The 12,785-nt window shown below is 40.1% G+C and overlaps 1 protein-coding gene across 2 annotated transcripts in view; it reads right to left on the reverse strand.

The window, feature by feature from the left end:
* LOC131393766 (ATP-dependent translocase ABCB1-like) overlaps positions 1-9,946 on the reverse strand; it is an 85,379-nt gene extending 75,433 nt beyond the window's left edge. For both annotated transcript variants that reach the window (XM_058524811.1, XM_058524807.1), the window contains exons 1-3: positions 9,820-9,946; positions 9,178-9,251; positions 4,259-4,310 (exon numbers count right to left, since the gene is read on the reverse strand). In XM_058524811.1, coding sequence (XP_058380794.1) covers positions 4,259-4,310; positions 9,178-9,245 — 120 coding nt within the window. In that variant the 5' untranslated portion in view covers positions 9,246-9,251; positions 9,820-9,946. The remainder of the gene's footprint in view (positions 1-4,258; positions 4,311-9,177; positions 9,252-9,819) is intronic.
* Positions 9,947-12,785: the final 2,839 nt, after the last annotated feature.

Raw genomic sequence — 12,785 nt, forward strand, 5'->3', positions numbered from 1 at the left:
GAGCCTAGCACTCATTTTATAATAAGGGTACCAAAACAGAATACTGAGAGCATAGGTGAATGAAGTAGAAGCAATCAAATGCCAGTGTCCTCAAGGGAGGAGCAAAAGTTATTAGAAATCAGAAGGATACCAGTGAAAAGGGACAGAAGATACTATAACTGTGCAGAATGAAACTCAACTGAGAAAGGAGTTTTGCATGAAAACAACTGGAAATGGCTGTGTGAAAGCAGAAAAATGCCAATACCATCACTGACTCCTGATATAGAGGGTTGAAGAAATCTAACTTCACAGGCCAAGGTGACACAAGAGAAAAACCAAAGGGCTGGGAGGAAAACCAGCAGACTGTGGCATCACAGAAGCAAAGAGAAGAAAGAATATGGTGGACAGTGTCAAGCGCTACATAAAGGTCAAGACAGAATCAAAACATGTCCACTGAATTTGGTGAGCAATGGAGACAGAAGCCAAATGACAAAACGTTAAGAAGTGATTGCAAGGCGAAACTGAGACAGAAAGCAAAGGCAGCTCCTGTGCGTGAAGCAAGCTAGAGAGGGATGGATTTAAGGACGTTAGTGAAATTAAAGACACCAATGTAAATGCCAATGGCAAACACCCCCTTGAGAGAGAGAGACTGAAAATACCGAAAAGAAAGGAAAATAATAATAAAAGTTCCTTGAGAAGGCAGAGGATGTGGAAGCCAAAATATAACTGAGTGATTAGTTTTAAGAACCAGATGCTTCCACTGTTGTAGTAGGAGGGAAGGAGGAGGGAATCGATCAGGTTCTGGTACCTCTGCAGACTGGGAGAGAAGAGCTGAGAAACTTCTGTTAGGTGGCTTCCATTTTGTTTGTGAAATAAAAGGAGAGGTCATCCACCAAGAGTGAGAGGAGGGGTTGGGAGTCGGGGGAAGAAGTGGAAACTTTGAAAAGAATCGAGGTTTGACATAGTCAGTGAGAAGAGGAGGAGAAGGATGTCCGTGGCGGGTACACCCTGTTGTGAGATTTTCTCCAGCACCAATGAGGTGTCGGGGTTCAGGCACTAAGAAAGCAGATGGCTGATTTTGCCTGGGCTGTGTATGACAAACGAGAGGTGAAAGGAAGTTTATAGTTTGGGTGAGAGAATAACTAAAGTGATGGTCATTACTCTAAGCTGGATAAGAGAGTGAATGAAGACAGGAAGAGGCTGATGGGAAGTTGATGGGTCAATGGGCTGCAGAGCCAGAGAGAACAGTGAGCAGACTGAAAAGAGAAGAGATGGCTGGCTAATTTAAGGTGGCTGCCTGAATTGGTCACTTTGGAGGGAGAACAGTTTCAAACAACAAGAAAATCCAGGATGTGAGTATATGAGTGGGTGGCTGGGGTGAAGGGGAGGCAAAGACTATTGCAGCTGTGACGGTCAAGGAGAAGTTATTCGTAACACCATAAAAGTCACCTAAGATAGTAGGAGTGCCAGGAGTGGAAAGGGAGACACAGAGTCAGGGGGTAAAGTCTCAACGACTGAGGAATGACAGATGGGCAGAAGATAACAGCATCAAAGAACTCTTAATTCCAGGAAGGTAAAAGCTTAACCAATCAGAAACTATCATAAATGATTCAAGTTATTAAAAGCTCTGGCTCTAGACTAAGTGGATCTGGGCAAAATTGGAACTATACCTTACCTCTTTTCCATCACTTTCTCAAGACTGCTAAAAAGACTCATAGTAGAAATAAGTTAACAGGGATGGTGTGCAGAAAACAGTTTACATTTTAAGCCTGAGACTGCTGTGTAGAAAAGCCTGCATTCAAGGTTGGCCCGTGGCTGGCATCTAGAACTTGGACTTTGGGAGGGTTACTATCACCCTAACTGATAAACGTGGACAAACTGTTTGTACAATGTGCTTTATGCTGAACACCTGCCATCCGTCTGAGAGTCTGGAACTTTGGTACATGCTGTGCCTACATGATCAGCCCCCGGTAAAAACCTCGGGCACTGAATCTCCAACAACCTTGTCTGATAGCATTTCACACGTGTTGTCACAACTCACTGCTGGGGGAATTAAGTGTGACTCCACTGGGAGAGGACTCTGGGAGCTTGTGCCTGGTTTCTCCTGAACTTCTCCCTCTCTCTTTCCTTTTCCCACTGCTGATTTTGCTTTGCATCTTTTGGCTGTAACAATCATAGCCATGAGTACGACAACGTCCTGAGTCCTGTGAGTCCTCCTAGTGAATCATCAAACCTGGGGCTCTTGGAAACCCCTGACACACATGAGTTTCTGTCTTCGCTGGAAACTGTGGTTAACAAGCAACAAGCAATGCCAATAACATCAGCATTTTACCGTGAAATGTCCTGAACGTGTTCCTGTAATTATATATTTCATATACAAATTAAATTCACAGTTTACTACACCAACTCTTCAGGAAAAAGATGTGAGGAACAGCCACATAAGTGGTACAGCTCTTCATCACAAAGGGCTTAGAACATCTTCCTTCTGTGCCACCCTGAGCACTATGATTCAGAACATGACTTTCCCAGGTTTGAATCCTGCCCCGCTGTGTATCACTGGGCAAGTTAATATGCCTGGCCTCGGTTTCTTCATCTGTAAAATTAGAATAATAATAGTATCTATCTCAAAGGGAGTTGTAAGGATCAAATGAGTTCATATATAAAGTACTTAGAACAACATGTGGCATATAGTGCTATATATTATTATTACCTCATATTCCAACTCCAGATTTTTATCTTTTGTGGCTTCAATTGTATTGATAGTATTACCTCTATATATTAGGTCTGTTAAATTTTCTAAAATATAAGACTTTTTAAAACATTTAAGCTACAAATAATAAAAACTAAACTACAAAAGACAGAAATGTTTTGGTCTCAAATGACAGAATTGAAATTAAATCTTGGGAGTAAACCCTACTCCAACATAAAAGCTTCTTTCAATACAAGAACATAAGAATGAAATCTAAAACAAAAACTGTCACTTGGTCACTCAGGTAGTCTTTCTGAGAATGACTCAAGTGTATGTCTCACCTCCTGAAAATTCCAAAGAGAGTAGACATAGAACCAAAGGTGGAGCCAGAGCCAGAGCAGTTGTAGCCCAGGAAGATGAAGATCATATCAAATAACCAGCCAGAGGCCCCAGTAAATGCCAGGCGACTGTTTTTTCCTGCCCATATGTATTTCTATATTCAATTTATTAATATCCACTTTACAAGATAGCCTATCACTCCCGCCCCACATTTAAAAAAAGTCTGGTGTGTTATGCCTGAATTATAAAGTGTGTGCTGCAAGACTTAATTGGTTCAGTAGTCTTCTAGGTTCTAATTGCACAGTTCACCTAAGTCTGCACCCTTAGAATAAAAAGCGGGATCCTAGTAGAGAGACAGCACCAACCAGCCACACTTATAAAATCCCTGTCTTATTCCAAGTCTGATTAAAGAAAAGCTTCCAAGTGACCACTGTGCAACCAGAAAATGAGATGATTATATTAAGCTGGGGCTGGCCTGGTGGGGTAGTGGTTAAGTTCGTGCACTCTGTTTCAGTGGCCTGGGGTTTGTGTGGATCCTGGGCACGGACCTACACACCGCTCATCAAGCTATCCTGTGGCGGGCTCCCATATACAAAAAAGTAGAGGAAGACTGGCACAGATGTTAGCTCAGGGACAGTCTTCTTCAAGCAAAAAGAAGAAGATTGGCAACAGATGTTAGCTCAGGGCCACTCTTCCTTACCAAAAAATAAAAATTAAAAATTAAAAAATAAAAAAAAAGAATTATATTAAGGTTTTCAAATTCTAGATTTTCAGTTATTCAGCACAGAGGAATAATGACATGTACTGTCATAGTAATAAGTAATCCATTACTAACTTCTATTATATGGGTGCCTAGGACTTTGCCCTAAAACCTGCCAGGATTTCAAAGCCATTGATGACAGGCAACCTGGTGTCTCATTTGAACCACAATCCATGTGGCTGGTTTCCTCTATCCAGATGGCTGAGACCATCACTGGGAAAAGTGCTTGCATGGATAACATATCACTGGCAACATAACTAATTAGGAGAATACTGAAATCTAGGCCAAGAAGGGTGTCTGTTGAGGCTCAATTCACATGGTAAATGATGACTGGCATTCCCCTGAAAACAAGCTAAATTAAGCCAATTCATTTTACCTCTCTATTAACATACTCCACAGGAAAATATTATACCAGATGAAATATCTCTTTTCTAGGTAAGGAGAAGTCAAATTTCCAAAGCATTTTGAATAGTGAATAAATTCAAACTCACCATTGCAAATACACTGACAGTTGGTTTCTTTTCTTTCTTCTCATCTTTTTTACTGAAAAACATAGCAATAAAATTACACAAAACTTTAAAATTTATATAATTTTTTAAATTACCAAAGTAACACAGAGTTTATATTTAATAACAACTAGAACAAAGACACATATCTACAATATATTATTCAGTAAAAACCAGAAAGGTTAATAGTATGGTCCCATTTATGAAGTTTCAATATAAATATGTTTACACGTATCTTAGAAATCCACACATGTGGTTATCACTGGGTGTTGCGATTTCTATCAAAATATTTTCTTCCTTGTGCTTTTGGTATTTCCTAATTTTCTATGATGAATACACACAGACACACAACTTCTGCAATTAGAAAAAATAATACTAAAAAGAGCTTCCTGGTTTTATTCTAATTACAAAATCATTCACGGTCTCCAGAGTTAATCCTCTGAATTATCATCTCAGACACTCTATCTATCTACTACCTAGATATTATCCTTAATCATTCCCTTTACTAAGGGAGAGTAGTGGCAATCAGATGCTGGGCATAAACTAACCTGGAAGAAAGGTAATTAAATCACTTTCTATGAGCAAATCTAATGCTGAAAGGATGTCTGGAGCCCTAAATGGACCATTATGGCAATAAATGCAATCTAGAAAAGCTACAGTCAAAAAAGATGGTCTGTAAACTATCAAAAAGCTGCCTTCAGGGATAAAAAGGTCAATAATTATTTTGAGCCCAGATTCAAATGAATGTAACTCTGTAACCCAGTTTCCACTCTATGTAACTGCCACCAAGGACATGAGAGCAAACCAACCACAAGCTGCCTCTGCATCTGTTTTTTGTTTTGTTTTGTGTGTGTGTGTGTGTGTGTGTGTGTGTGTGTGTGAGGAAGAATGGCTCTGACTAACATCCACTGCCAATCCTCCACTATTTGCTGAGGAAGATTAGCCCTGAGCTAACATCTGTACCCATCTTCCTCTATTTTGTATGTGGGACACCGCCACAGCATGGCTTGATGAGCTGTGTGTAGGAAGCAGAGCCTGAGAACTTGCCCACTATGCCACTGGGATGGCCCCCCTCCGCATCGGTATTTTTACACATACAAAAGAAAGACAATTTCAGAGAAGAATCTCATTATCTTTACACAGATTTTCAAGTTCCAAAAGTAAATTAATCTGTCTTTGTTTTTCACACTAAGCAAGGTCAAAGAGTTGAAGAGACTTCTACAGAAAAGAATCCAGAGTTTACCCCATATTTGGCTTTGGAGCACTGTTAGATGGACATAAAAACACACAAAATACACAAACACAACTCTTCAGATCCGGTCCCAACATAGTCCCAGTAAAGGCATGGTTTCAGTATCCCTGGAATCAGGATGAGGGGAGCAAAATAGCCAAACATAATTGAATTTTAGCTCTAAGCTTTGTATTTTTAATTTTTTCGTTCTCTAAAACACCCGCTACTCTGGAGAATTTATAATGTTTCAGCCTCTGGCTAAGTAAACACTTCCCACACACGATCTCATTTAATCTCATCTTAATCTCTGTGGGGCAGCCGTATTTTTGTCCTTTTAGAGATGAGAAAACTGCGGGTGAGAAGAGTTAACTGACTTGTCCAAGGTCACATAGCTAGAACAAAGCCAAGATTTAAACTGAAAAGTCTATCCCCTAAACACCAAGATATTCTGTGCAGCCTCGGACTTCTGAGATACTGCATTGCATGGAAATGCACTTCCTCACTGGCTTTCCTCCCTACTAGATTACTCATTTATCCCCATCAGCTCAAAACAGTGCTCACAAAAGGCAAGTCGCTTATCAAACCTCATTTTAATGAGGAATCTTTACAAATACAGATATTCCAAATGGTACTATTATCCAAGCATTATACCTATTAGCAAAGCCACATGCTTTTTTATAATTCCAAATTAGAATATATAGTTTTAAAAAAATACCCAAACTCATAGAAAAAAAGATCAGATTTTTGGTTACAGACGGGGAGGGGGAGGGGTTTGGAGGAAGGTGGTCCAAAGGCACAAACTTCCAGTTATAAGATAAATAAGTACTAGGGATGTAATGTACAACATGATGACTATAGCTAACACTGCTGTATGACACATAGAAATGTTTTTAAGATAGTAGATCCTAAGACTTCTCATCACAAGGAAATTTTTTTTCTTTTTTTTGTTTTTTATTGAATTTCTATGAGATGATGGATATTAACTAAACTTGTATAATCATTTCACAGTATATGTAAGTCAAACCATTATGTTGTACACTTTAAACTTATATAGTGCTATATGTCAATTCTATCTCAATAAAACTGGGAAAAAAGAATATATATTTTTATTGAGAACAGATAAAAAAAGTCAATGACAATCAGCACAGTTTAATAAGAACTACTTAACTAAAAAAACAATTTCTAGTTTGAAAAACATTTTGTAGGCCATGATAAGAACTAATAATAAAATGAAAGTATCTGCAGGCTCAAACAAATTTCTTTACCATTTCCCTCCACATACCTTCAATACTTCCTACTCCAAAATCCTTAAGTGTCTGTGTCATAAGTATATAGTTCTTTAAGGTACCAAGTTAAAAAAAAAAGTTAAAGAAAAATGGAAATATCTACCTTTCACTCTATGAAGTCTTTTTTTCTTTTTGTTTATATGAAAAATTTTTCTTATGAAAATTTTCAAATAAACAGAAAAACTGAAAGAATAGTCATAATGACTACCCATATAAAATTCACCTAGATTCAACAATGGTTAACATTTTGACCATATTTCTTTATCTATATAAAGAAGTATATATTATCACTGTTAATATTTTGCCGAACCATTTGAAAGTAAGTTGCAAACATCATGGCACTTCACATGGTTTCTTACCATTATCCCATCTGAGAAAATTAATAGCAATTGGGATATCATCTAATATCCAATCCACATTCAAATTTCCCAAGAATGTTTTCTACAGGTTTTTTCTTTTTTGAACACTGATGTAATCAAGGTTCAGGCATTACATTTGGTGGTTTTCTCTTTAGTCTTTTTTTTTTTTTTTTTTCCATCTAGAAGTCCTTCTGCAACACCTCCAACATTGACTGTTTGTAGGAACAAGAACCAATGTCTTAGAAAGTCCCACATCTTGAATATGTCTGTTTCAAACTGAGTCCAAATTGAGATATGCAGTATAAAATATACAGATTTGAGGACTTAGTGTGAAAAAGGAAATGTAAACCATCTCACTAATAATAATTCTACTTACATGTAGAAATGATAATATTTGGGATATACTCTGTTCTTTAAAATATATTTTCAAAATTAATTTCACCTGTTTCTTTTTACTTTTTTAATGTTGCTACTAGAAAATTAATAATGATAAATGTGGCTCACATTATATTTCTATTGGACAGCATCAGTCTAGAAACTTGGTTGGATTCAGACTAAATGTTTCTGCAAACATACTTCCTAGGTGTGTCACTAACTTCCTAGGTTTCCTGTCACTAACACAGTCTGTTCCACCATGAGTGATGCCAGGTCTGATCACTTGGTTATGGTTGCTAACTGCCGAATCTCTCCACTAGAAAACCACACTTTCTTTTCTCCAATTAGTAAGAATTTTGGATAATTCCTAGTTACAACTTTTCTCTGAGTGGTTTAGGATCCATTAACAACCCTTGCCTGAATCAATTATAACAATGCAGGTTCCAATATGATAGCTGGCATTTTTCTGTAAAGAATGTTCCTTTATTCTGTCCACCTCTCCCATCCTTTTAGTTTTCCTCCCCTTCTCAAAGTTTTAGTAAGGATTCATGGATTGTACTGTATTCAATGTTTCATAATCAAGTATTGTCATTATTCTTTTTGATGCTCAAATTGTCCCAGACTTGGCCAATGGAAGCCCACTCAAGTCAGCTACTGTGTCCTTTTTGACAATTCCATAAAACTCCACTTCCTTGTTTTCAGGTACTACAAGATACTCCAGGCTCATTTTGTATTTTCCCGGCCCCAGACATGGTTGGAATTAGCCATTTCTCTGTGGAGTGTGGATTCCTTTTAGTGAGGAATGGTATATAGAAACCAAGATATGGCACTAAATGTGCTCATTACTACTGTCCCTTACAGTGGACAGAAAGAGAGAAACAACTATTTAAAAAATCAGGATTTCATATTGAAGTTTCCAATTCAAATTTAACATTTTTAAAAATCTTTTTTGATGTTCACTTTGTATTTTTTTTCCCACACTGAAAAGCTTGGTTTCCAATAATATTAATATAGTTACTAATTTGTTTTATTTTACAATTTATATTAGAGTTTACTACTAACAATGAACCTACTGTGTGAAGTTTAAAATTTCCTGTGTAGAGATTTACATAAAGTAATTATTTTCCCTATGTGGTTACATTACCACTTCTATATACAGTCAGGATAATTTCACACCATGCTAGCTTCTTTGGTACTGCAGTCTTCTCTTTTCAGAATGTCTTCTACAAGAGCTTCAGAGTATCCATTAATTTTACAAAATTAACACCTAAACGTAGTTTTGGCCTGCTGTCCCATCTGCCATGCCACAAACTTACAATGTTTATGTGGCTGTTTGACCAGAAGCAAGAGACTGGACCACAGAGCAGAGCACAAGCAGCACACGGTCCAGGCGATCAACTTCGCTGATAAAGCAGAAGGTTGTAAAACACAGAAAACACATTGGCTTGTCTGCGGCCTGAAGCTGAAGCAGCAGCTCACCAAGGCGATGTGCTCAGCTCAGCCAGAGAACCTCTACATGGCAACCGCTGGCGTTTCAGATAAGAGTAAAATCATCATCATCAACTCTTCATTCATTTCAGAGCTGGAGGCTAGAAACAAATCGGCCAAATCTCTCAAGCCACGCAAAGTATGAAAGTAAAACAAACTGGCTACCTTTTTTCGTTAATTTTCAAGAAGTTCTTCTTCCCCCTTCTTCCACTGCGGCCTCCTTCAAGATCCATCGTGACCTGAGGAGAAACCACAGCCCATTAGACACACGCAAGGTCCGCAGGAGGCGGAAGCGAGACTGAGCTTTACGCCCCCGCGGAGCCAGGCGAGCGGGGTCCCGCCCTGATGCTCTAGCTGCTCGGGCCGCGAAGGTCTCCGCAGGGGCCGCCTGCGCGCCGGGGCTCCGGCCTGCCGACGCGCGCCGAGTTGGAGGACGGCGGCTGCTCTGACTTTGCCTGGCGCCGCCGTGGCTCTCCCTCCAGGCTCCCCTCGCCCGGACGACGCTCCCTCCGTCCACCCTCCGCGGGATCAGAGGCCGGCTCCCCGCACCGCGCTGGCCCTCCGCGCTCTGGGCAGTGTCAGCCGGTGCGCGCGGCTAGCGCCGAAAACTGTGGGCTGGGGGAGCTCCAGGGGCTCCCCGAGTGAGACTAGGTCTCATCCCACTTGGTCCCCATGGACTTGCCGATTGAAATCTCCCATCGCTTCCCCCGAAGTCCTTCTCCCGCAGGGACCAAGATCAGGAAATTGGAGAGCCCGACCCTTCCTGAGAACCGTGCCCACCAAGTCCCTAGCTTCGCGCGCCCCTACCTCGGGCTGTGCCCGGGGCGTCCACCGACAAGTGGATTTTGGAACAAGAGATTCAGACTTGAGCTGAAAGACAAGGCGGGTGCGAACAGCGCCCCGGCTTCTTGGATGCTGGAGAAGCTGCTGCTCGAATGCGCCCAGTCTTCTGTAGATAAGGGAGTGAGGAGGAGTTCTCAGCCCACACTCTCCCCAGCCAATGAGCCTGACCGCTCAGGATGACTCCTGGCCCCGCTCGATTGAATGATTATTGCACAAGTTACAAAACAGGTTGGAATTCCAGTAGGAATGCCCTCACTTCTTTTGTCCCTCAGCTAAAGGGCGAGTAGAGAAACGCATTATCAGCAGAATCATCCGGGACCCTTAGGTGTATAGAGTCGTGTCTGTACCCGTCCACGTAAGTCTCCATATCCACAGGAGTATGTTTATGTAGATATGCAATTGCCCCTGGATCTCGAGTGGATAGGGGAAACTGTCTTGGGCATCGCATCTAATACACTTAATAAAACAACCTCCAACCTCGCCCATTCTGTGGTTAAAGTGAGTTCAACTTTCCTCCTAGAAGCACCTTTAAAAAGGCAAAGTGAAATGTTTCTACAAGAGTCTTTCTTCAGTGTGTTTGACAGTTTCTGAGGTGTATCTGTGCATCTTTTATTTGAAGATAAATGGAAGGAAATAAATAGAAAGGTTTTTAAATATGTAAATAAGACATTTCAGGGTAGAAAGAGTATTTAAAAGTATGTAATATTTTCAAATTTTAGCCATCAGATCAATGCCCATGTTTCTCCCAATGCATTTCAAAACTCTTACATTTTATTTCGGATTATTAAAGTAAGTATTGTGTATCTGAGCGTATTACTTTAGCTGTAATTTCATTCCATATTTACTGCTACCATTTACTATTTTTTTCTTGTCCACTATTTTCTACATTGATGAAAAGTAAGTGCAATCTTCACAATTCAAATTCATAAAGCAGTTGATTCACATCAGAGCTTTCTGTACTTCTTATAAATCTAGGGAAAATAGATGGTTTTGTGACTTTTAGTCTGCATCCTCTGACTTACACGCGTTGCCTGTCGGCTCACTGCAAAAGTTTAAAAGAAGAAAATGTTTTTATTTTCTACTGCAAAGTGTGAGTATTCTCCCTCCTTTCTTTAAGTAAATCATACTTCAAAGCCATGATTTTCTTTCCATCCTTTACTCCAAATTTTCCTTGCCTGGATTTTTTTCTTAGCCGTACAATCAGGTTTCTTTCCTCACATACTGTTAATTAGGCTTTCTAACAGGCCACTACTTTTCTCTCTGTTCCAACTGGATATGCATGTGTACCGCATTGGTTCACTGCTTAAAGGCTTAACGTCAACCCTGTGGCCCACCTGGGGCAAATGTATAAACCTTTCATCTCCCTCAGATGCATTTTTATTCTGATTCAAGCCTCTGCTCTCTTTGTTTTACTTTGTCCCACCTTTAGTTTATGTGATCTTATTATGTTTTATATATATATATAAAAATATATGTAACATTATGTGTATTTATATTTATCATGTAATATATAATTTATATATTTATATTTATATATTATGTATAATATATATTAAAAATATATTTATATTTATTATAAATATATATTTATCCTTGTAAACTGCCTTAAATATTCTCTAAAACAATGCAGGATATTTTAAAAAGTATTATATTATGCCAATTGTACTACTTCTACAGGCTTGAGTTTCAAGTGAAAATCTCTGTCAAGGACATATATAGTTTAAGGATCAGAATAGCCCAGAGAATTGTTAATAAAGCTCTGTCTTTCCAATATATTTTTTTGAATTTCTTTGCTCTACTGACGTGAAAATATGGATATAAAACATGATGGACCTAAAACAATGGACAATTCTAGCCACGTCCAAGCCACAGTCCTTGACTTCTTCTCAGATGTTGACTCCTGGCTCCCGTTACTGCCCACCACTCCTGGTGATACCTAACGGCTGGGCTAGGCAGCGACTCTGGGAGCTTCGTTAATTTCCGGTGAAACCCAAGCAGCCCCTTTCCAAGTCTTCCCTCACACGCCTTCATTCAAGCAGCTATTTTTCCTTTTTGACGTGGCTTCCCCGTGATTCTGCACCTTCCTGTCCTCCACCGGCGTGTAGTCCTTTCTCCACCTTGTCTGTACTCTCCCAACGCTCAAGACTTGTGTCCCTGCTGCTGTCTATCCTATACATACCTGTGGGGTAATAGTAATAAGTGACATTTAACAAAACACTGGCCTTGTACCAGATACTGTCCCACGCACTTGAAAGAGATGAACTCATTTAATCCTCACAAGAACCCTAAGAAGTAGGTACTATTGTTGTTACTCCTACTTTACAGCGGAAGAAACTGAGGTTTATGTTATTTGCCCAGAGTCACAAAATTGGTAAGCGGCTGACTCAGGACTTGAAAGCAGTCCAGCTCTCACAACTGCACTCTTAACCACTAGCCTACACTGTAGTGCACTCTTATAGCACATCTACTGCACTGTCTTTTCCAGCCCCATGAAACATTTTCATCTTATGACTCCATTTTAGAACGCCTGCAATGGCTCCCTACCACCAACTGCATCATATCTGAGTTTCCACGCAGTTTTTGAGGACTACAACACACTACCTCTCTCTGACCTTCCTCATCCACCTCACTTTTTTTTTTTTTTTTTTTTGTGAGAAGGACCAGCCCTGAGCTAAGATCCAATGCCAATCCTCCTCTTTTTTGCTGAGGAAGACTGGCCCTGGACTAACACCCGTGCCCATCTTCCTCTACTTTATACAGGACACCGCCACAGCGTGGCCCAACAAGCAGTGCGTCGGTGTGTGCCTGGGATCCCAACCGGTGAACCCGGGGCCACCGCAGCAGAGAGCGCACACTTAACCGCTTGCACAACTGGGCCAGCCCTCCACCTCATTTCTTAAACCCTCTCCCTCGCCCCCAATACATGCATA

The sequence above is a fragment of the Diceros bicornis genome, chromosome 3 (genome assembly GCF_020826845.1).
Source record: "Diceros bicornis minor isolate mBicDic1 chromosome 3, mDicBic1.mat.cur, whole genome shotgun sequence".
Taxonomy (NCBI): domain Eukaryota; kingdom Metazoa; phylum Chordata; class Mammalia; order Perissodactyla; family Rhinocerotidae; genus Diceros; species Diceros bicornis.